General features: G+C 47.6%; 1 protein-coding gene across 2 annotated transcripts; it reads left to right on the top strand.

The window, feature by feature from the left end:
• The first annotated feature begins 5,088 nt into the window (after positions 1-5,088).
• TMEM39B (transmembrane protein 39B) lies at positions 5,089-22,437 on the top strand. 2 transcript variants are annotated; one of them, XM_060140721.1, is made up of 10 exons: positions 5,089-5,200; positions 6,860-6,986; positions 7,498-7,717; positions 8,304-8,387; positions 8,707-8,861; positions 9,612-9,692; positions 15,599-15,935; positions 16,844-17,031; positions 20,345-20,465; positions 21,982-22,437. In XM_060140721.1, the coding sequence occupies exons 1-10, from the start codon at positions 5,197-5,199 to the stop codon at positions 22,222-22,224; spliced, it is 1,560 nt and encodes a 519-aa protein (XP_059996704.1). In that variant the 5' UTR covers positions 5,089-5,196; the 3' UTR covers positions 22,225-22,437. The 2 variants fall into 2 exon arrangements, with proteins under 2 accessions (XP_059996704.1, XP_059996705.1); XM_060140722.1 differs by lacking the exons at positions 5,089-5,200; positions 9,612-9,692 and having other exon boundaries at positions 6,020-6,986.
• The last annotated feature ends 2,240 nt before the right edge of the window (positions 22,438-24,677 follow it).

The following is a 24,677-nucleotide window of genomic DNA, read 5'->3' as shown; positions in this document are numbered from 1 at the left end:
TGTTCAGGATCCTCAAGTGATAGGAACTTAGCTTGTTTTTCCAGCCCCATATTCCATTCTCCCAAGCCAAAATGACTTACTCTTCTGGAACATAGCTTGCCTCTGGACCTTTGCTCATGCTGTTTTCTCTATCTTCATTGCCCCCACCCCCACACAGTACATTACATACCAAAATCCACACATTTTTGAAAAACTAAAGAAATGCAGGATTTTCTCAAGCTTGCATATATTATCTTTGTAATAACCAAATATTATAAGACATGGATGAGAACAAATGTCTGGGTGAGAACAGGTGGGTGAGTGTCCCTGAGATGTGGAAGGTTGGATGGGGAGACTAACATGTACGTGGAAGTGAGAATTGCCCAGGAAATTAAAAGAACATGAAGACATCTGGGTTCTCTGGTAGGTTTTTGTAGTGAAAATTCGATGTTGTAAGTATTCTTGCTGGCAAAAGAGCAAATCTCTGGGAAGCTGAGGCAGAGATTCAGGTGACATTTCTTCAAAAGTCACCGATCTTAAATTCACATTAGTTTTCTTGTTACTTAATATATCCATGTTTTAATAACAATAACAGGTGATAACAGGTGATACTTAAATAGCACTTCCCAGGCACCGGGTATGTTCTAAGTACTTTACACAGACTAACTTAATCTTCATCATAATCTCATAAGATAGATACTAATATTACCCTCACTGTTTTTTTTCAATTGAGGTATAGTTGGTTTACAATATTAGTTTCAGGTGTACAGCATAGTGGTTCGAAATTTTTATAGACTATACTCCATTTAAAGTTATTATAACTTTATATTGGCTATATTCCCCGTTCTGTACAATAGATCCTTGTAGCTTATTTTATACATAGTAGTTTGTACCTCTTCATCCCCTACCCTATTCTTGCCACTTTCCTCTTCCCTCTCCCCACTGGTAACCACTAGCTTGTTCTCTACACCTGTGAGTTATACTATCCTCACTTTACACTGGGGAAACTAAGGCATAGAGAGGTTAAGTAATTTCCTAAGGTCGTGCACCTAGTAAGTGGTAAAGCCAGGATTTGATTCCATATAAGTCTGGCTCAGAGAAGGTGCTGTGGATAACTACACTTTTAATATTGAAAATATTGCCTTACATTGCCATGAATAAAACTGACACTCCAGGAAGCAGTATTGTGTTTTATCCTGCGGTTTCAGGACCCCTGCTGTGTACCACCAGAGGTCTGCATAATCCAGGGTGAAAACTGATCAGACTTGCCAGCCTTGGCCCCAGAATAACAGGACCAAGGAAGAGATCCCAATTCCTGATATCCAATGACACATGATTGGCCTAGAGCCAGTGGCATTTCCTCAAAAACTCAAGACTCCTGGAAGAGCCAATAGAGAGCAAGTTAATCAGGAAATGAAGACATACAGGAGGGAAGGGAGGGCTTCGAGGTCACAAAACAGCTGAGATGTGGGGCCACAGATCTAGAGGACAAGAACCTAACCAACATCCTGCCATCTTATGATTATTTTCCCAGGGAGCCTGTAGGCGGCAGATGTAAAAGGATTAAGGCCCTAGACGTTTCTGGTAGATACTGAGAAGTGTATATTGTTCTAGATTCTTGCAGTAGCAGTTGTCAGACACTAAACACAAACTGGCTTTTTGTTAACAGCAAAGTCCATAAAGGCTTCAGGTATAACTAGATCAAATGATGCCATCAAGAAAGTGTCTCCTGACTTCTTTTAAATACATTTATTTATTTATTTTTAGTTGTGTTGGGTCTTCATTTCTGTGCGAGGGCTTTCTCTAGTTGCGGCGAGCGGGGACCACTTTTCATCGCGGTGCACGGGCCTCTCACTATCGCGGCCTCTCTTGTTGCGGAGCACAGGTTCCAGATGCGCAGGCTCAGTAGTTGTGGCTCACGGGTCCAGTTGCTCCGCGGCATGTGGGATCTTCCCAGACCAGGGCTCGAACCCGTGTCCCCTGCATTGGCAGGCAGATTCTCAACCACTGCGCCACCAGGGAAGCCCCCTGACTTCTTGACTTTTCTGTGTTTCTTTCATTGTCAGCTAGTTCCCCCCAAAAGGTGGCAAGATAACCACCAAGAACTTCAAGTTTATATTTTATTTCCTTAGCCATCCCAGAGGGGGGAATATTTATTTCCCAGTAGTTCTAGCAAAGATCCCAGGATTGCATCTCATTTGGCCTAATTTGGGTCACTAACACACCTCCACCCTCACCCCAACCAGTCAGTGTAGCCTGATGTGGCAGGGATGGAATGCTTTGATTTGTCAGGCCAGGGTTATCTGCATACACTGAAACTGCAGAGTAAGGCAGCCGCACTAAACCACATGGCCTGAGAGAGTGGGAGGAAAGGTAGATTCCCAAGGGAAAATTGGTATTCTTACCAGAAGAAAGAGGAATGGATGCTGGGCAGGTAAAATCAGTAGTCAACCTGTAGAAGGTGGGCAGGAACCACAGGTCATGGGTTACATGCATAGTGGTCCATTTGAGTGGCCTTACCCTCTTACCCTGGGTTGTACAAATGCCCTCAAATCAATTCAGCAAACGTCTCCTGAGTATTTGCCATGTACAAGGTCCAGTACCTTCCATATAATAGATGCACAGCTAGACAGTCCCCTGCCACCAGCCCCAGTAAGGCAATTACCAGACTCAAGCTACTGCTTTCTCCCTGAGGAGTATAACAGGCAAATTCCTATTCATCTCTCAGAAACCAGCTCTGATGTCCTCTCCCATGAAGCCTTCTCTTGACTACCTCCCGTCAGGGTTAGTCATCTTCCGTTCACCTCTGAACTTGGTACATACTGCTATTGTTATCACACTGTCATAATTTATTGATTCTCCTCTCTGTCTCCCACTGATGAGTGGCATCTCTGTATCCCCAGTGCCCAAGATATAATAGATGCTCAGAAATGTTTACTGACCTGAGTTAAAATGAGTTCCCAGGAATGTCCCAGCCTCAGTCTTCTATGGAATATTCCTGAAACCCTTTAGCTTCCCTTCCCAACTGGCCTTTTCAAGAGCCAGTTTGCCACTACCTCAATTCAACTGAACTAATCCTAGCTGAATGCCTATCTCGTGCCAGGTGGTGTTAGGCTTTGGGGATTCAGTAATTAACAAGATACACTTCAAATTCAGGACTCCAAAGAGGTCAGAAAGAGCTCTTCTAACCAGACTTTCCTTGGCTGGAAAAAGAAAAAGCAGGCTTTGTGATCTGCTTTGTGACCCAGTCATTCTCCCTGGGCCTCTTTTTCCCCAGAAAGGAAGGCCTGACTTGGTATAAAATCTATAATAGATGTATATGTGTTAAACTCCATATTTCCATTTGCCTAGGCTAAAAACCTCGGAGTAATCCTGATCTTCTCTTTCTTCCACACACCTATCCAAATTTGTCAACAAATCTTGTTGACTTTACCTTCAAATCCAGACTCCAACCATGTCTCATCACCTCACCCAGTCTGGTACAAACTATCAACATCTCTTGCTAAGATCACTGCCAAAGCATCCTGGTCTCCCTGATTCCACCCTTGTGCCACTACAGTCTATTCTCACAGGGCAGCTGGTGATTCTTTAAAAATGGAAGTTCAGGTGGCTTCCCTGGTGGTGCAGTGGTTAAGAATCCGCCTGCCAATGCAGGAGACAGTAGTTTGAGCCCTGCACCGGGAAGTTCCCACATGCCACGGAGCAACAAAGCCTGTGCTCCACAACTACTAAGTCTGTGCGCCTAGAGCCTGTGATCCGCGACAAGAGAAGCCACCGCAATGAGAAGCCCGCACATGGCAATGGAGACCCAATGCAGCCAATAATTAATTAATTAATTAATTAATTTAAAAAATGGATGTACAAACCCTCCACTAGCTCCCACCTCATTCAGAGTAAAAGCCACAGGTCCATTCCTTCTCATGTCTGACTCTCATGTCTATTCCATTCCAAGCCACACTGGCCTCCTTGCTGTTTCTTAAACACACCAGGCATGCTTGTACCTGAGGGCCCTTCCAATGACTTTTCCCCTCTGCCTGGACTGCCCGCTTTCTCCAGACATTTGCAGCACTGACTCACTCATTTCCTTCAAGTGTTTGTTCAAAAGTCACCTTCTCAATGAAGCCTACTGACTACCCTGTTTAAAATTGCAACCTCCCATCCCCCTTTCCTGTTTTCCTCCACAGTAACCATTCCCTTCTAACATACTGCAGAATTTACTAATTTTTTTATCCATCTCCTCCCATTTAACTGTAAGCTCTGTGAGTATCTATTAATTATCTACTAAATCATTTAATTAACTATTGTTGTCTATTATGTACCAAAGACTGTGCTAAGTAACGGAGGTACCAGACGATTGAGACGTCTTATAGGTCTTATGAGGGAAGAAATCATAACGGTTGCTAGTAGCAGCTCATTTATTGAGTGCTTCCTCTGTGTTAAGTGCTTGCCATGTATCATGATAGTAATGACAGCGAACATTAATTACAACAGACTCTGCAAAAAACAAAAACAGACTCTGTTCTACATGCATTATTTCACCTTATAGGCCACCAAGGCCTATAAGGTGAATATTACCAGTAAAGAGCAAGAAACAGGATTTCAAGTCTTGGAACTGGCAGAATCAGGAATTGAACTAAGGTGGTGGAAGACGGATAGGGTCAGATGTGATAAATAATTAGGACTTAGGGTCAGCAATACTAGGTGGAAGATTGGATGTGGGGGTAGAAGGAAATGGGGAAATAACTCCCAGGTTTTGATTGGGGTGGACCTAAGAGCACTAAGGCCAAAGAGAAAAGATGAAAGCCCATGGGACGCGATGAGTTTGAGGCGCCGGAGGAACACTCATGGATGCAGGAACCGAGAGGCTATTCCGGCCCCCTCCCTCGGCCCTGAAGAGGTGCTGGGAGAAGGCACTTAAGGTAAGAGAAGAAGGTGAGTTCCCCTCCCTCTCGGGCTTTTCAGCAGCATCTGCAGGAAACGCGTGGGGGACCGCGAGACAAAGAGCGCGCGGGACTGCCTTGGTCCGAGCGGCCCCTTTAAGAAGCGCGCCCCCAGCTTCTAGCCCGCCTTGTATGCAAATTTGGCGGCGAGGCGGGAGCGCGCAGCTGATACCAGGGGACTGGGCTGCGGCGGTTAGTCCTCTCCCGGCCGCCGTCGCCTCCGACATATTGCCCGCTGGAGCTGCGGCGGCGAAGCGGAGAGCGCCGGGGGGAGGAGATGGGTGAGCGGCGCGGGTCCAACTCGGCCCGGGAACGGGCGGGCTCGGGGGTTAGGACGGCCAAGCTGCTAATTGCTCCCCCACGCGGACAGGATCCCGGCGAGGGGAGGGGGAGGGGATGTGGGCGTAGAGGGACCCCGCCCCCTCCTGTCGTTTTGCGGGTGGGGCTTCTGTTGTGGGGGCGGGACATCGGAGCGGTGGGAGGGGCTTCCAAATGCGGAGGCTCCCTGGGGGCTTTGGTGAGGACCCAGTCTTCTGGGCTAGAGTGGGCCGAGGCTTAACGGCGGGCGCGGCCTTTGTGCTAAGGGCGGAGCTCCTGAGATGTAGGCCCCGGTGCAGGGGCAAACTTTCTGGGCAGTAGGGGCTTTGTACTGGTGAGGTGGGCCTGGAAGGAGACCTTCCAGAAGAAGGGAGCCCACTCTGGAGCGAGGCTTCTGGGCAGAGAGCTTTTATTGGCTTGTGGGCGGGTTTTATGAGCTGACAATTGTGTGTAGGCGGGGCTTCTGGGTTGAGGGGCTTTATGTGGGTGCAGAGCTTCTAAACAGAGGAGAGTGGGTGTGGGCAGAGCATCTGGACTGAGGGTGCCTGTGTGGGATTTTCTAAGCCAGGTACAGTAGTGCATGAACAGAGCTTTGGGGCTGGGGGCTGTTTGGGGCAGAGCTCCCGTGCAAGAACTTTTCCGAGACGTGTGGGAAAAACTTACAGGCTGAGAAGCTAGGGCAAGGGGTGTGTGTGTGTGGAGGCTGCTCTGCTGCCATGAGGAGGTATGAACAAGGCTATACCTTTGACTGGGACTGGGGTGGTGCCTTGGAGCTTTGTGCAGGACTTTTGTGCAGGGTGATGCCTGGGAGCTTGGGCTAGACTGCTAAGCCTAGAAAAAGAGGTTGCAGGTCCAAGTTTTGGGTTCACAACCACACCATTCTCCCTTGACACTGTGCTCAGGCCCTGGGTGCTGACTGTGAGAGTCCAGGATGCCCACTGAGCTGGATCTTGGGTCCTGGAGAAAAAACTTCAAGGGTGCCCATAATTGTAAGCCTACAGGGAGTTGTAGTATCTGAAAGGAGCAGTGTACACCAGCGCTAAGAGCGCAGGACCCAGACCCCCAGACTACCTGTGACACAATGTAAACTGAGTTTACCAATCTGTGGAACCTTTCCGGATTCATTCCCTCATCAACAGTTATTGAGCACTTACTTCATGCTGGGCACTGTGGTAGGAGGAGGGGATACAGCAGTGAAAAGGACAGATCAGGATAGTGACCTCACTGGCCTTCCATTCCAGTGGGAAAGATAGACAGTAAATATGTTAACAAATGAATAAGATGAAGAGTGAATTGTGAAAAAATATAGAAATAAGATAGAGAGTTATGGGGGCAGATACTTACAAAATGGCAGGGAATGGCTCTCCAGAGAGTACAGCAAGTGCAGAAGGTAGCAATAAGCTTGGTTTGCTCAAAGAGAGAAAGGCCAGGCTGGCTGAAGCATGGGGGCTAGGCAGGGAATGGTAGGAGATAAGTTGGAAGAGGTGGGCAGGGGCCAGATCATGGGTCTCTGTAACTGAGCGACAAAATGAGACAGCAGGTAACTGGCAGCCAGTATCATTGCTGTTATCCTTGATATATGCCCTCTGGCTTGAGGATCTACCTTATGTCGAGCCCTGCAGGAGGACGAAGAGGTCCCAACAGGACATCCTACTGTCGAAATCCACTCTGTGAGCCAGGATCCTCTGGGGGCTCAGGTGGGGGCCACACTTCCAGCGCATCAGTCACCAGTGTCCGTTCCCGCACCAGGTAAACTACTTTCTGTCTCTTGTGCCTCACTGTGGGCTCTCAGGAGCAATCTGGACAAAGCTCTCCCTGACTGGGCTCTAGGGTGTGATACCCTAGATGCCAGATGGGAGCTTAAAGGGTGGGGAGCAGCAGAAAAGTCCCAGAGGGTGGTCAGTGGGACAGATGCAGGGGGACATAGTGTAATAAACCCGAAGGCCTGGATTCCAGTTACAGTTCTGCTTCTGATTTGCTGGTGGCTTGGACAAGTTGTCTCCCTTCTCTGGGCCTCCTTTTCTTTATCTGTAAAGTGGACCTAATAATTCTTTCCTTCCTGGGGAATGTTGGAAAGACTGAATCAGCTTATGAATAGGAAAAGACTCTGTCATCTCCTTTGTCTGACAGGCAGGATTAGGAGGACTCCATCCCTACCCTAAGCTGCTTTTCTGGTCCTGCTTTGCAATCCTGTGCCCCAGAAGTGCTTCTTGGTAGGGTTCTCAGGTCAGCTCCTGATGTTGTTCCCTCCCACCCCCAGGAGCAGTTCTGGGACGGGCCTCTCCAGCCCCCCACTGGCCACCCAGACGGTCGTGCCCCTGCAGCACTGCAAGATCCCCGAGCTGCCAGTCCAGGCCAGCATTCTGTTTGAGTTGCAGCTCTTCTTCTGCCAGCTCATAGCCCTCTTCGTCCACTACATCAACATCTACAAGACAGTGTGGTGGTATCCGCCCTCCCACCCGCCCTCCCACACCTCCCTGGTAGGTGCCCAGTTAGGACCCGCTGTGTGTGTGTGTGTGTGTGAGTGACATGTTTGGTTTTAGTTTAGCATAGCTTACGCAGAACCCTGTGTGTTTGGCCTCATGCTGGGCATGAGAGGTATAAAAAGAACAGGAAACTGATGATTCCTGAACGCTCACCCCTAGTGTGCTCAGCACCACACTACACAGTGTAATGGTAGCAGAGATGAATCTGACTCAGATTTTGTCTAAAGGAGCACAGAGTCTTAAGTCCTGTGGGGGAGGTGAGTCACAGGCATACATGGCTATTTCAAGGAGAGGAAAGAGCTCTGTGCAGAAGGAGAGGTGCAGGGGCAGGGGCATGGGTGATCAGAGCAAGAGGGCTCACACACCACTCTCTTGTCTCCAGGGACTGTCCCACTTTCCTCCTCTGGGTCCTGTTCTACTCCTCTAGGTATTTTCCTGGTCTGACTCAGCTGGAGGCCTATGAAGGTCAGAGAGTGGGGACAGTCCTGATGGAAAGGACTGGGCAGGGGGAGGTGGGTATGCGAAAAGCCCGTACATGGGCAGGGGGCCCACGTGACCCCCGGCCTCTGCCCCCTGACAGAATTTCCACCTGATCGACTTCAACTTGCTGATGGTGACCACCATTGTTCTGGGCCGCCGCTTCATTGGGTCCATCGTGAAGGAGGTGATTGGGTCCCAGAGGCTGGCTGGGGAACTCTGGGACTCCCCTTTACCCATGGGGGTACCAAGGAGGTGTGCCCAGCCCTTCAACCCTGAGGCATTTCCTTGGGGCTCCCTTTGAACTTGGTTGAAGAGTATTACATCCCATCGGCTCTTGGAGTTTCCTGGGCGTCGAGGGAAAGGATTCACCTTGCCAGGTTCTGCCCAGCCTGCTGCCCCACGTTTCCCCGGGCGGGATCACGGGCCATGCTGGGTGGGATTTGGGCACAGCCCCCATGACCTCCATCCAAGGCCCCATCCCGTCCTATCTCGCCCTGACCCAGGCTTCTCAGAGGGGGAAGGTCTCCCTCTTTCGCTCCATCATGCTGTTCCTCACCCGCTTCACCGTTCTCACGGCAACAGGCTGGAGTCTGTGCCGCTCCCTCATCCACCTCTTCAGGACCTACTCCTTCCTGAACCTCCTGTTCCTCTGCTATCCGTGAGTACCCCTCACTCCACCCCCTCACTGCCCAGCACCTGTTCCTGACCTCTGCCCTGAGTGTGGCTGGGCACTGGGCCCCCGTACCCAGTAGACTCACAGGCAGGCAGCAACAGTACCCTCTCACATTGTCTGACAGTATCGTTCTGAGATCAGGACGATTAGCTTTCTTTTGCAGGAGCAGAAACTGAGACGGCAGGCATAATTTCCCCAAGGTGCCCTCAAGGGGGAGGTCAGAAGGGGACTCAGATCTGAGTGTATATCCCACAGCTCCTGAGGGGGTATGCACGGGCTTCATCTTCCTCCCTCTTCCTTTCCTCTCTCTCTGGTTCTTTCTCTTTCTCTGTCTCTTTGCATATCTTAGTGTTTATGTAGTCTCTCGGTGCCTCCCCCAGGTATGTATGCTTGCAAGCACCTGGGTGCACGCATGTTTCTGTGTGGGTGTCTGTGCATGAAGCGTGTGTGTGTGTGTGTGTGTGTGTGTGTGTGTGTATCTTCACATGCATATCCGTATGTCTGTCTGTGTGTCTGCTTTGCTCACTCACTTCCTCCGTCTTGCCAGAACCCAGATTGTTGAGGATGGAAAGATAGTGTCTGGGAGGAGCACAGGCCTGCGCCTTTCTAGACTAGAATTGGGGAGAGCTTTGGCAAGATGTCCACTCTGGCTGTTTCTGGGGCAGGCTGCTGGCTGCCTGGGCATTAACAGTCATTTCCCAACCCCTGGGCTTTCTGAGTCATGAACTTCCTCAGGCTGGGTCACCTCTGTTCCCTGGGAAGCTTCAGAACTGGACACTCGTCTCTCCCCTGCGTGATCAAAAGGTCACTGTCATGGTAGGAGCCAAATCACACTTGCTTTAGTTATAACTAGTTTTTAATTATAAGAGTGATACATGTGTCACGTAATAATATTAAACTTTACAGAAGCTTTTAACTTAGTAAATGGAAGTCCCACATAATCTCAGTCCTCCAGAAAACCATTATCTTGCAGCATGTCCTTCTAAATTTTTTCTGTGCAAGTACCCACACATATACATTTTTTAAAAACAGAAAAATAGGGTTAATCTCTATGCATGATAATGTATAATTTATTACACGTTCACATAGTCATATAACTTGGATATTTTCCTATGGCAGTATATATGGGTCTGCCTCAGTTGTTTAAATGGCCTCATAGTATTCCATTGAATTGACTTTTCACAATTGGTTTTGTTTGTCTTCTGTTGGTGGACTTTTGAGTTGTTTCTAGCTTTTCCCTATTGGAAACAATGAGGCAGGGAACATTCTTTTGCATACATCTTTGCACACTTGTCCAAAATTTCTGTACAACAGATTCCCAGAAGTAGAATTATTGCACCAAAAGCTATGTTTTACATTTTTGATAGATATCAACAAATGGCCCTCCAAGGTTGTACTGATTAGAAATGTCAACAGTTGCCTTAATTTGACACTTTCTGGTGACTACTCAGACATCACCCAGTGTTCATATTTTGCTTTATTTTATATTATTTAATCTTTAAATTTTTATTAATATAAGACACATATATCATAAAAAAATCAAATTCAATAGTGCTAAAAAACTTGATGATGGGAATTCTCTGGTGGTCCAATGGTTAGGACTCCATGCTTTCACTGCTGAGGGTGTGGGTTCAATCCCTAGTCAGGGATCTAAGATCCCACGAGGTGTGGTGTGGCCAAAAGAAAAAAAAAGCTTATGATGAGAAACAGCCTTTAATCCCACCCTCCAGATTTTTAGTCCCACTTCTCAAAAGCAACCTCTTTTACTGTTTCTGGTTTTAAGTGTTCTCTGAGTTACCTCCATAATTTTAATATCCTTATGCTTTTGTTTATTTCTTTACACATTTATTTATTGATTTTATAATTGGGTAATAGGTTCACATCATTAAAACTGAAAAACAGATAAAAGAGCATAGAATGAAAAATTCTTCCCTTGACTCCTGTCTCCCAGCTACCCAGTTTCCCTTCCACTCTTAGAAGGAAGGGAACCTAACCACCACGAGGTAACCGCCATGTTTCTGGTTTCTTATATATCCTGCATATACAAGCATACCACACACACACACACACACACACACACACACACACACACACACGTACACACGCACACATGCACATATACATTGATTCCCTGCATTGACAGATGAAGATTTACTTCACCTTCTATCCATACTGTTCCTAGTATTTGATAATTGTTATTATTTTTAATTTTCTGTTGGGCCTCTTTTTCAATAATATGAGTATGCCTGTGTTTTTTATTCCATCAACAATAGTCAGTGTCTTAATCCCTTTTATGTAAGAACATAATATTAGGAGCCCTGTCCATTGGCTTTTCCTCCCCTCTTCCTCCTATCACTTCCTGGCAGCTGTACTCTTATATTGTCATGCTTGACATTCACATTCTCCTATATAGCCACATTTAAGTCTTCCATTCTTTGTCTAAGGCTAATTCTAAAAATTAAAAACCAATAAGTGGCCTTGATATTATTGTGAGTATGAAAATATTATTCACTGCAGGACCAAGTAGTGTGCATAGATGATATTCCTTCTCTATATTTACTGAATTATAATCTTGGGCCTCTTAAAAAAAGAATGTTCCTAGTGTCAAGGTCAAATGGTTTCTCTTTTCTTATATTCCATCAATTGCTTAAAACCATGCCACATTTTAGTTTGCTTCATATTTAGATTGTAACTTTCTTATATAGCTTTTTATTTTTCTTGGAGTTTCTAATTGCCTTTCTTTTTTCTTGTTGACAAAAGAATGATGGGCCTTCAACATATCCTCAAGTTTATCCAGCCTGTCAGTCATACTACCTGTTGCCTGGAGTCCATTTTTCCCTCCAAAGACATCCCTCCTGGAGCCCTCCATCCTCCTGCTCCAGTCTGGAGTGGTTGCTCTTTAAGCCTGCTATACAGCTCTCAGCCTGGGACTTCCTTTCCTGCCCTGCTGGGTTGGATCCACTGTTTCTTGGATCCCGTGTCTTCTTCTTTCTTGGTTTTCTCCCTTATTTTGCTGGAGTGCATTATGAGGTAATTTTCTTAACAAGGGGTATATGGGAGGTATATACAGTCTTAGTCCTTGCATGTCTGAAAATGTCTTTATTCTGCCCTCATACTTGATTGATGGTTCGGCCAAATGTCGATTTCTAAGTTCAAATTCATATTCTCTCAGAATTTTGAAGATGTTGCTCCATTGTGTCTAGCATCCAGTGTTTCTAATGAGAAGTCTGATGCTAGTTTGATTCCAGTTACTTTGTGGATGACTTGTTTTTTCCTTTCTGAAAGCTTTTGGGAGCATTCTGTTTATCTTTTGATTATTTGAAATTTCACAAGAATGTGTCTGATATGGAACTTTTGTCATTCATCTTATCAGTACTCTAGGACTTTTTTAACCTGGAGACTTGTGTATTTCTTCAGGTCAGGGAAATTTTCTTCTATTATTTCTTTGATAATGTCTTCCCTTCCATTTTTTCTGTTCTCTCTGGGACTTCTCTGTATTGGATGGTAGACCTCATAGATCGGTCATCTGTTTCTCTCATATTTTCCCTCATACTTTTCATCTTTCTCCCTTTCTTCCTCTCCCTCCATCCCTCCCTCCCCTCTTTCTTTCTCTCTCTGACTCTGTCTCTCTCTTTCTCTATCTATCTTTTTCTCTTTCTTTTTACTTTATCTTTAGGGGGATTTTCTCAACTTCATCTTCCAGCTTTTTTATTGAGATTTTTTTCAGCAATCATATTTTTCATTTCTAAGTCCTCTTTCTGGATTTCTGATTGTTCTTTTCTCATAGCATTCTGTTCTTGTTTTAAAGATCTCTTACGTTCCCTCAATTTTGTCTTTCCACTAGGTCAATTTTTCTGTTTCATGCTGCTAGTTTACTAAGTATAGTTAGTTTCTTTGGTTGTCTGTTTACATTTAAGAGTGGAGGACTGAGTGGCTTGGAATGCATTTTCTCTCCCTCTGCCATTGTATACGTGAATGGGAGGTTTGACTGGGAATTCTAAGTATGTGGGCAGGGCACACTGACTGGTAGACTTTGCTTTAGGAAGAGTGAGTGAGGTGCTAATTGTCAAGCTGTGTGCACCCATAGACCAGAAAGGGAAGGGGGGTATTACTGTAGGGTGCCCCCATTAGAGACCTCAGTTCTCCTCAGTTTATTCAGTTTCTTTAGAGAAGAATCTTTCAGGGCAGATTGTGTCAGGTTTGTAGGAGAATAAAGGGAGTGACTCATAAATGAATACAGATCTGTGTTTAATCCCTTTTGTTCAGCCCTGCTTCTCACTTCTACCCTCTATCAAATGTGCCCAGTTCAAGCCAGTCTCTCTTGGGTCACTCTGGGCAGATAAGCTCCTACCCCCGTTGTAACCCTCTCATGGCACATTCTAGACCTACGCTATCCAGTTTAGTAACTTCTAGCTGCCTATTGTTATTAAACATTTGAAACAGGCTAGTTTTAACTGAAATGTGCTGTTAGTGTAAAACGTACACTGGATTCTGAAGACTTAATACAAAAAAAGAAAGTAAAATATCTCATTCATAAATAATGATTATATATTGAAACGATAATATTTTGCCTATATTGGGTTAAGTAAAATAGAGTATTAAAATTAATTTCTTCTTTTTTTTAATGCGGCTACTAGAAAATTTTTAATTACATGTGTGACTCTCATATTTCTATTGGACTGCGCTACTCTAGATGATGACCTCCTCATCTGTCAACATGTTTCCATCTGCTGTGTAAATTTGTCAGAATCACTTATGTACTGATAACCCTCACTCCCATTCTCTTTGCTGATATGGATTTATTTTCTACTTTTATTTATTTACTTTCTACATTGATACTGTCACATCTAGGATGGAGAGGATGAAAGAGGGTCTGCCATCTTGCATGTGAAGTTGTTTCTAACTTGTGACCTGTCAGAGCAGCTACTCGCTGTTATCAAATAATTTAATTGTATCGGCAGTCCTTCTTAGTGGGAAAGCCAAGAAGATTCTTAAGTACTTGTCCTTAAGGTTGAGTCTGAAGCCCTGGTATGTTCATGTAGGTGCCCCACGCCCTCATTCCCACCAAGTGCCCTGAAGAGTGTTTTGGGAATCCCATTTCAGTGTTCTTTTCTGTCCCACAGAATCATTGACCTCTTTCTTTCCTAAACAAAATTGTATTGATCTACTTTAGGCCAGACACCATGCTGGGCATTGTTGCAAAGATTAAAAGAGAGTATTTATAAAAACACTAGCATAATGCCTGACTGAGCGTAGAGAATCAGTACAAGCTAGGTAACTTAAGGCAAGTTAAGGAAACGGAGGCTCTTAGAGATTATATAACTTGCCCTAAATCACAGCATTAGTAAGTGGCAGAGCTGGGATTTTAATCCTAGCCTATTTGACCCCAAAGATTATGCTCTTGACCAGAATTCTCTAAGTTATCTTACTTGAACCTTACCCTAGGAGAAGTGGAAGCATTCCCATTCTATAGGCCAGAAAGCAAAAACCCAAAGAGGCTAATTATATGAGTGCCCAAGAACACTCATATATCCCTTCCTGGAAGTTCAGAATAAAGAAAGAGAACATTACTATAGATAAGAAAATGTAGCATTCTCACTGGGTCTGGCTCCTGGCAGCAGCCCAGGGACCCTTCTGGAGCTACGTCTGAGAGCCTGGGGAAATTGAGAGGCCCTAAGCTAAAACAAGGAATGCCTGTCAAGAGCACCTATCATGACGTTCCATGTACTGTGCTTGGCACTTACCCACTTTAATGATCTACTCTTCTGGGCTATGGGTCTGTCTAGTTTTCTCCTTAAATGATATCAGCCACACACTCTATCTCTTAACTAATTAGCTCCAGCCCTGACCTAGGGGTACTCCTCAGGGGAAGTGGTTTGTACTGTTCAAGGGCCCATTTCAGTGCCTGGCACATAATAGACACACAATAAATATTGTTCCTGAACTGTCCTCCTCTGCAAGCTACAGAGCTGCCCCCATGTGCACCCATGACAATGTCTACCTCTCCTTTGTGGTACCATGTATATTTTCTTTTTTTTTTTTTTAACATCTTTATTGGGGTATAATTGCTTTACAATGGTGTGTTAGTTTCTGCTTTATAACAAAGTGAATCAGTTATACATATACATATGTTCCCGTATCTCTTCCCCATGTATGTTTTCAATTAATGAATTACTTGTAGTATCTGCTGAGTATCTGTCTTGATCACCGGTGCCAGACAGTTCTGGATTTGAATCCCAGCTCTATTACTTCCTTACTAGTTGTGTGAGCTTTCGGACTTCACTCCACCTGTCTGAGTCAAAGCTTCCTCAGCTGAAAAGGGCACAAACTAACAGTACCTAACACAGAGTTAAGAGAAACAAAAGAAGAGAATGCATGTAAAGCACTTAGTACAGTATCTGGAGCACTGGTTGTGCCCAGTGAATGTGGACTGTTAAGATTACTGCTGGGCAGCAATAGTCTGTGAGGGCCGGGACTCGTGTCTTGCTTCCTACTGTATACCTGCCGCTCAGCACAATGCTTGGCATGCACTTAGTGCTAATACATGGGTTGAATGACTGATCATTGGCTGGGAGGCTGGATGGCTAGAGGGACCGGTAGAGTCTCCCCTCTGAACAGCCAGGAGAGCTAAAGCCCAGGAGGAAAGAAGATTCCCTTGGTGGTTAAGAGTTGGGATCCTGGCCCTTGCGCAGGCCTGCCCTCACCACTGTCTTCCCCAGCAGGTTTGGGATGTACATTCCGTTCCTGCAGCTGAACTGTGACCTCCGCAAGACAAACCTCTTCAGCCACATGGCCTCCATGGGTCCCCGGGAGGCGGTCAGTGGCCTGGCACGGAGCCGGGACTACCTGCTGACACTGCGGGAGACGTGGAAGCAGCACACGAGGCAGCTGTGCGGCCCGGACGCCATGCCCACCCACGCCTGCTGCCTGTCGCCCAGCCTCATCCGCAGTGAGGTGGAGTTCCTCAAGATGGACTTCAACTGGCGCATGAAGGAGGTGCTGGTCAGCTCCATGCTGAGCGCCTATTACGTGGCCTTTGTGCCTGTTTGGTTCGTGAAGGTGCGTAGCTTGACCCAGGGAGGAAAGGGGCCTCACCCTGCTGCCTGCCCCCCAGGAGCCCTCTTGCTCGCATAAATAACTCTGCTGCTCTTGATGAGATTCCCATATGTGCTCTTGAGGGCCAGAGTGACTCCTGCCTTCATTTTAGAGTGGAAAAAACAAGGCTCGCTGAATGCACGTGGCCCGCACGAGGTCCCCCAGCCAGCGAGGGGGACATGGCATTGTTGTTTGTAATACTTGGTAATGGAAGGCGGTGACTTGGTGTTTCAGTGTGGCGGTTTTGGCACAGGCATGTCACGGTGTCCTGCTTTGTCATTAAGTTCGAAAGGCAGGACTCATCCAGATCTGAGTGACTCCAAAGGCCTGTGCTCTCTCTCTGGCTTGTATGGCCATGTGGGAAGGTACCTCCCCAGCTGGCTTGACACATTTCTCTGAGGATGGGCTGCACTGAATGATTGGGGGTTGAGAGGACTTCATGTCCGTTGGGCACCTACAACCTGCTAGAGCTTTGATGAGTATTATAATCCTCCTCACGCCTCTCAGAGGTGGTTACTCTCATCCTCACTTAACAGATGAGGAAGCTAGCCCAGAGAAGTGAAATGACTTGCCCAAGGTCACATAGTGACTAAGCAGCAGAGCCAAGATTTGAACTCATTTCTGTTGAACCCCAGAGCCTGTTCTCTGGCTCAGAGTGGGAATAATTTTTCTTTGTAGAAAACTGAGTAGTGGGCATAGGGTTTAAGCCCATGATCAAGCCACCTTTGTTAGGTGTTCAGTCCTTCGTCTCAGGCCACCCCGAGGTCTCTCTAGGGCTGTCTTGATCTCCGAGACAGATGGAATCAGGGATGGGGGAGGGAGTGAGGCCGTTATGGGTGTCCAAGGTCTCACCCACCTCCCGCTGCCCCCAGAACACACATTACTATGACAAGCGCTGGTCCTGCGAGCTCTTCCTGCTGGTGTCCATCAGCACCTCGGTGATCCTCATGCAGCACCTGCTGCCTGCCAGCTACTGCGACCTGCTGCATAAGGCCGCTGCCCACCTGGGCTGCTGGCAGAAGGTGGACCCAGCACTGTGCTCCAATGTACTGCAGCACCCGTGAGTCTGCCCTTCTCTGCTCGACCCCAGCCCCCCCGGTCAGTGTCTGGAGTCACTCACCTCCCTGCTCATCAACTCATTCATTCGATCAGCAAATAGTTATTGAGCATGTCTTGTATGCTAGGCCTTGTGGCCAGAGTGGGATATGGCAGGGCCCAGGAAGGACATGTCTCCTGTCCTTGGGTAACTTGCAGTGTCTTGAAGATGGGAGGAAGGCAGGTGGTAAATTCATAGACTCATTGACTTTCTCATTCACTGACTTAGGTACTTGCTTATTGGCTGATTTGCTCATGCATTCACTCATTGCTTCCCTCCTTCCACTCACTCATCCATCCAATCATTGGCTAATCTACTCTTTCAGAAAGCATTTACTTCGACCTAAGCTGTCCCAGGCCTGGTGCTGTGTATTGGACAAAGGAGCTTGGACTTTGACCTATAGGCAGAGGGGAGCTCTGGAGGGTTTTGAACAGTGGAGGGACCCATTCCAAGGTGTGCCTTAGAAACATCAGTCTGGTAACAGGGTATGGTGCTGTGTTAGTTGATGACATACCCTGGCCAGGGAAGAAAAGCCACAGGGAGGAAATGGCTAAGACGAGACCCCTTGAGGAGTTACAGTCTGGTGCGGGTGATAGCCGTGTACACAAAGAGTTAGGATGAGTGGGGTGAGAAAGGCCCAGCTGCGGGATGGCATTGCACTCAGAGCAGAGGCAGAAGTCACCCTGCTCAGGAGCCCTGAGGGGCTGGGCTGTCCTCCCCTCAGCCTGACCCATCCTTCCTGGTGCCTAGCATTTCTACAGCCCTTCATCACCGTCTTTTTACCCCGGTTATGCTAATTTTCCTGCCTGTATTCCCCCATTAGACTGGAAGCTCCTCAAGGCTGGGACCATCTCTGAATCACATCTGAGTCTTGGGCCCAGCACAAGGCCCAGCCGAGAAGAGGCCCCTAGGACAGGTTTGTAGGGGTAGGCGCACAGAGATGCGAAGGCAGGCCGCAGAGGCCAAGCCTCCTGATGTTGGCCCTCCATGCCAGTCAGGGTCCCTCTCAGGCTCTGTCCAGGTGGTCCAGAGAGTGGATGGATATTGCCAAATGGGCTGAAGTGGGGCTTGGCTTAGCCTAAGGCTCTGAGGGCAGGGGAGAGTAGAAAGAGAGTACATGGCTGAATATGAGGATAAACCTGCCCATGGCTCACCATGGTCTTCAGGTAAGATCCAGGATCCTTCACGTGGCTTCCCATGATGAACTGACTCCTACCAGCCTTTCTGCTCTGTCTCTTCCCATGCCCCAACTCATACTCTGCTCTAGCCAGACCCAACCTCTTCGGATCCTCCAATTCTGTATGTTCTTTTTTTTTTTTTTTTGGCTGCATTTGGTCTTCGTTGCTGCGCACGGGCTTTCTCTAGTTGTGGCGAGTGGGGGCTACTCTTTGTTGTGGTGCTCGGGCTTCCCATTACAGTGGTTCCTCTTGTTGCAGAGCATGGGCTCTAAGCACACAGGCTTCAGTAGTTGTGGCTTGCGGGCTCTAGAGTGCAGGCACAGTAGTTGTGGTGCATGGGCTCAGTAGTTGTGGCGCATGGGCTCAGTAGTTGTGGCACACGGCCTTAGCTGCTCCACGGCATGTGGGATCTTCCCGGCCCAGGGATCGAACCCGTGTCCCCTGCATTGACAGGTGGATTCTTAACCACTGCGCCACCAGGGACGTCCCTATATGTACTTTTGTATGCAGGCTTTTGCCTATGATGCATGTTTTGCGTGGAGTGACCTTTCCAATTTTCTTTTCCTGTTTAATTCCTATTCATCGTTTAGCACTTTGCGTCCTCCAGGAACACTTTCCTGACCACCCAGGATAGGTTCAGTGTCCCTGCCCTGCCTGTGCTCCTCCTCTGCTGTGTTTGCTTAGTTACTTGCCTGTCATTCCAAGACTAAAGCTCCTGGAGGTCAGGGTCCTTGTCTGTCAAGCCCTCGGCCATCTCCTCACTCCTGGCAAATGCCTGGCTTGTGATAGGTCCAACAGCAAATTTTTTGTGTTTTTTGTATGTGAGCTTTTTTTAAGGTAGAATTTCCATACAGTGAAATTCACAGATCTTGAAGTGTACAATTCCTTGAGTTTTGATAAAGACATACACACCCATGTAACCCTTCCCCCATCAAGATACAGAACATTTCCAGCCCCTCGGAAAATTTCCTTATGGCCCTTCCCAATGACCCCCTCCCCCTGGCAACCATCTTTTCATTTCATTTCACCATAGGTTAGTTTTGCCTATTCTACAGCTTCATGTAAATTAAATCATACAGTAGACATTCTTCTTGGGTCCAGCTTCTTTCATTCAGCATATTGTTTGTGAGGTTCATCCCTGTTGTTGCGTATGACATGGTAACTGTTTTTTACATGAAGGAATCAACAGGACAGGAGCATGAGATTGAGCTTCTTGTGGACAGTTATTCTCAGTCCTCTGGCCCAGGACCCTTAGATTTCCTGGGAGATCTCAAAGAACAATGGAAGAGAATTCACTGGTCCCACAACCTTATTCACATGCTCTCTGGGGCGCCTCTGTGCCAAGCCTTGTGGCATGCTCCGAGGACACAGAAATGAACTGGACACCATGCCTTCCCCTTCAGTGCTCCCAGACTAGTGAGGGATACAGGGAAATAAATAAGTGACAACACATTGGGGAAAGTGGACCGGTAGCAGGAGATTCAGGGAGCATTTAAAAGATGCTGAACTCTGTGGGATAAGGCATCCGGAAGAGCAGCCCAGCTGGAGCGAGCACCTTATGAAGAGACAGGAGCAGTGCTGGAGGAACTAGAGGCAGTTCTGGGTGGCTTGAGCAGGTGCTATGTGGTGGGGGTCATGGAAGGCCACACTGGGACTCGGAGGCCATAACACATTGTTGGGGACTTGACTCCAGGGGCACCGGAAAGCCTTCAAAGGGTTTTGAGGAGAGACTAGTCAGGCTTGGCTTGGTGTTTCACAAAGACCACTCGGGCAGCTGTGTGGTGGACTGCTGGGAGGCTAGAGGTGAGACTGATGGGAGGCTAGATGAAGAAAATGACCCCAGGGAGGGAAAAGGGTTTTCTTGAAATCCCTCAGAGACATGAATGTCAGCCCTAAACCTTCCGACTCCCAGTGCAGTGAATTTCTTACAGTTACCCATTTTACAGAAAAGGCAACTAAGACGCAGAAAAGGAAAGTCATTGTGTCTAAGTGATAGAAATGGGAGTAGAGCCCTGGTGGTCACCCCATGCTCAGTCTTCTCACATCCCCTTGTGTGGGTGAGCTGGGCGTAAGGGAGTTTTGTCGGGCTGTGCCTCCAGGTGGACTGAAGAATGCATGTGGCCACAGGGCGTGCTGGTGAAGCACAGCAAGAACGTCTACAAAGCAGTGGGCCACTACAACGTGGCCATCCCCTCCGACGTCTCCCACTTCCGGTTCCACGTGAGTCTCCTCCCCTGGGAAGGAGGGGTGGGGCCTGATCTAGAGGGCAGGAGGATCAGCGGGGCAGGAAGGCGATGCCATAGCAAGAGGCGGCTATTTTCAATATTTCCCAAATCCAAAAGAAGACAATGCACATGTGCAGCCCAAGGACAGCCATACAAATGATCCCTTCATAACTGTAGCTCACTTGGTACCAGATCTTTGAAAACATTGGGTGGAGGTAGAAAAGATGATACAACAAAAGGAGGGGTTGTTGGTGGTGAAAATAATTACACTCGTCATTCCTTACTGTGTGCCAGGCACTGTGGTAAACACTTCCCATGCACCCTCCCATTCAGTCTTCACCAGAACCTTGTGTATGAAAGAAATACCAGGGCTGTCCTGGTTTTCAGGTACTGAAATCAGCTTAGAGAGTTTAACTTGTTCCAAGGGTGCCTTACTGGGAAACTTGGGAACTAATGGTAATGGCTCATGGACTCAGTACTATGGAAAGGGCTGCTCAAAATCATCTGGGCTGGTGGTTTCCATTTTATTTACTTATTTTACTGTCAAAATCCTTTTTTCCAACTCAGTCAAACTAAAGTTCAGTATATAGGACTTCATGGCGCTGCTCTGTTTGAAAGGGTTGGAACTCCCCTCACTTCCTGCTTACCACTGTGGTAGCCCCTAAAAGACCTCCTGGAACCTGGGGCTCTGAGGAACACGGTTTGAGAAATCATTGATCTGGGCTAACCTCTTCTTTTCCCAGTAGAGAAACCTGAGGTTCAGGCAGGGAAGGGACTTGCCCAAGGTCCTGCAGCCTGTCAGGTGCAGAGCTGAGCCTGGCGTGCTGGTCTCTCAGACTCCTGTTTCCTGGCACTTCTCCTGCCATCCTATAATCAGCTCTTGAGGTTTAGGTACCTTGGCCCCTGCAGAATCAAGATCCCTGGACATCGATCATTCTTTTAAACTGACCAGAAAAATTTTCTTAGTCTCTACACTCTACCTTGCCCTGTAGACACCAGGTAAGAGTGATGTGTCTCCGTGTCCCCTGGAAGCTTCCGGCCTAGCGGGGGATGCTACACATGAAATAGTAAATGACTCAGGCTGTAGAGTCTATAATAACTTTCCATGCCTCTGTCATAAGATTCTACTTTGTTCAGGCCTGACAGTACCCAGGAAGTCACATATAATAAGGTGTTGGTTTTCGACCAGCAAAAGTTTGAGAGAACAAGCAGGACTTCTCAAGAAAAGCTTCTGGGAGGAGGTGGAAGTTGATCCGGATCTTTTTTTTGTTTTTTTTGATCCGGATCTTAAACAGCTTCTGTGGGAAGCAGTAGTCTTGACAGAAGGAACACCACAAACAAAGGCAGAGAGATGGCAAGGTCCACGCCCAACCCTACGAAGTCTTCCTCCCCACCCAAGTCTGCATGGGGCCCAAGAACTTGACCCCTTCACTGGCCTACCCAGAACCCCCTTCCAAGAGGCAGGTTTCTGGAGCCCACTTTCCAGTCCATGCCTACTCTTTCTTGGGCAGTTCTTTTTCAGCAAACCCCTGCGGATCCTCAACATCCTTTTGCTGCTGGAGGGCGCTGTCATCGTCTACCAGCTGTACTCCTTAATGTCCTCTGATAAGTGGCACCAGACCATCTCACTGGCACTCATCCTCTTCAGCAACTACTACGCCTTCTTCAAGCTGCTGCGAGACCGCCTGGTATTGGGCAAGGCCTACTCGTACTCGGTCAACCCCCAGAGGGACCTAGACCACCGGTTCTCCTGAGCCCCAGGGCGACCCAGGGACAGCATCCAGGCTTCAGCCAGGGGCTCCCTGGGAATCGGCTGTTGGGGAGGGATGGGTGGGGGGCAAAAAAAAAAACAAAAACAGACAAAAAAAATCCACCAGAGCTTTGTATTTTTGTTACATACTGTTTTTCTTTGATAATTGTGTGATTATGAGGAGAAAAAAAAAGTCCTATTTTTATACTCCCAATAAGCCTGTGTCCTGTATTTCTTTCTCCTTTTCTTGCCTGTCAGGCAGAGAGCAGAGGTGTGGGATTCTTGGCCAGGACACCCCATGTGTGGCTTCTGGGGCCCCTGTGAGCTCTGCCTTCTCCGGTGGAGAAAAGATGAGACACCCGAGGTCACCGTAGCATGGTAGCTGCTGCTGGCTGAATGCTCGCTGTGTGCCAGAGGCTGCTCTACGTGTATGACAGGCCTTGTCTTAATCCAGTTTTTATGACAACCCTAGGAGGTAGGTGCTGTCACTCCTATAGATGAAAACAGGAGCTCAGGGAGCTATGTATCCTGACTTGCCCAAGGTAACACAGCTAGGAAGTGGTAGCGCTGGATCCCAAAACCCTCTGAAAGATAACACTACTATCCCAGCAGAATGTGATGTACTGATTCCCGGCACGCAGTCACTGAGACCCTGCTCTGTGTCAGATGCCGAGGTAGATGGTGAAGATGCCAAGACACAGAAACAAACAAGTCACTACACTGGGAGGGGTATAACAGTTACAAGGTACAGAATAGCACAGGGGAGAGAACATTTAATGCTCTCTGGACTTCTTGGAGGAGGGGATAGTCTGAGTTGTATCGGCCACTTCCTAGGTGGACAAGAGGGGGTAAAGGCGCTTCAAGCCGAGCAGTAGCATCCTGGGGTATTTGGAGAAGGTAAGCAGAAAGTGGTTCCTAGAGCAAGAAAGATAAGGAAAGTTGCGGGGAGGTGGGCTGGATCTGGAAAGGTCTGCAGGGACTGGATCAGGGAGGACCCATGGCTCTAGGCTAGGGAGGGTGTGTGAGCAAGGCCAAGGGCTTGAATGGAAACAAGGCCGCTTGGAAGGCCACCTGGCTCCTGTGGAGCATAGGATGGAGGGCTCAGGGGCTGGCAGGAGAGGAGACATGGTCATAGCCATTCATCTAGTCTGCCCGTGTCTCCTGAGCCCTTGTTTGGCTACAAGTTATGCAGATGCTCCAGTGGTGGTGTACAGGAGGCAGACACTGCAGCAAATGTTTGTGGTACCTCTGCTGAGGCAGGCATTGTGCCAGGCACTGGGACAGAAACAAAGATGAGGAAGATACTGTTCCTTCATAGACAACCAGGAGAGAGAGACACCTTGTGAACAACCTAGATTGCCAATTGCTGAGGAAAATGTGTGTCCAGGGCACCGGGGAGCAGAAAGGACAGATAGTCTGACTCTGTCTGGAAAGACAGGCTTTTTCAAGAAGGTGAAAATTGTATTCGGTCTTGAAAGTGAGTAGTTCACCTCATAGTCAAGGGGGAAGGGAGGGCATTGCGTTCCAAGCAGAGGAAAGAGCATATGCAAAGGCACAAAAGAAGATAGGAGCATATTTGGGGGAATGTGGTTCCCCAAATATGGATGGAGCCTGGGTTGCCTGGCAGGGAGTAGCCCAAGAAGGCAGTAAGGACCAGCCTAACTGTCAGATTGAAATGTTTGGGCATTACCTAAGGCCGTTAGTAGGAAATCACTAAGCAGAGGACATGATAAGGTCTCTGCTTTTAAAGAGATAATGGGTGCAAATGGGAGAACCTGGAGGCACACCAGTGAGGAGGCAGGTAAAATAGACCAACAGAGAATGAAGAGGTCTGACCTTGAGAAGTGGCAGTAGGAAGAGAAAGATAACACTCCCTTTCCTGACCCTGCGTCCTAGAATTGGCTTTTTGAGTTGTTTCCCTCGGTGGGCCAGGTCCACAACTAGAGGTGGCAATTTGTTATGACAGGACCTGGGCTTCCAAAAGATAGCTCCCTCTTGGGACCAGTGACTTGAAGACATAGCCTTCCTCTGTGTGTTGAGCTGGGGGACAGAAGGACCGGAATCCTATTATGCAAAAAGGGAGGGCTAATGTGTACCAGCCATAAGTTCCATGATTCAAAAGACACACGACAACGGGACTTCCTTGGTGGTCCAGTAGTTAAGAATCCGCCTTCCAATGCAGGGGACGTGGGTTCGATCACTGGTCGGGGAACTAGATCTCGCATGCCGCAACTAAGAAGTCCACATGCTGCAGCTAAGAAGCCCACATGCCCCAACTAAAGATCCCGCGTGCCGCAATTAAGGACCTGGCACAGCCAAAATAAATAAATATTAAAAAAAAAAAAAGATGTATGAACCTCAGAGCCTCAATTTCCTCATCTCTAAAAAGGGAGATCATATCCCTTTTTTTGTGTAACTCACAGATCTATTCATTCGTTTGTTTATTCATTCAACAGT

Source organism: Lagenorhynchus albirostris, chromosome 2 (assembly GCF_949774975.1).
Source record: "Lagenorhynchus albirostris chromosome 2, mLagAlb1.1, whole genome shotgun sequence".
Taxonomy (NCBI): domain Eukaryota; kingdom Metazoa; phylum Chordata; class Mammalia; order Artiodactyla; family Delphinidae; genus Lagenorhynchus; species Lagenorhynchus albirostris.
The sequence above is the reverse complement of the archived record's forward strand: the minus strand, read 5'-3'. Positions and strand labels throughout refer to the sequence as shown.

Excerpts from the sequence above, each read along its gene's own strand:
- TMEM39B (XM_060140721.1), top strand. Across the intron at positions 8,862-9,611 it reads CTCCTGTTCCTCTGCTATCC|GCTGGGTCACCTCTGTTCCC; the intron begins GTGAGTACCCCT and ends GAACTTCCTCAG. Across the intron at positions 9,693-15,598 it reads ATCAAAAGGTCACTGTCATG|GTTTGGGATGTACATTCCGT; the intron begins GTAGGAGCCAAA and ends CTTCCCCAGCAG.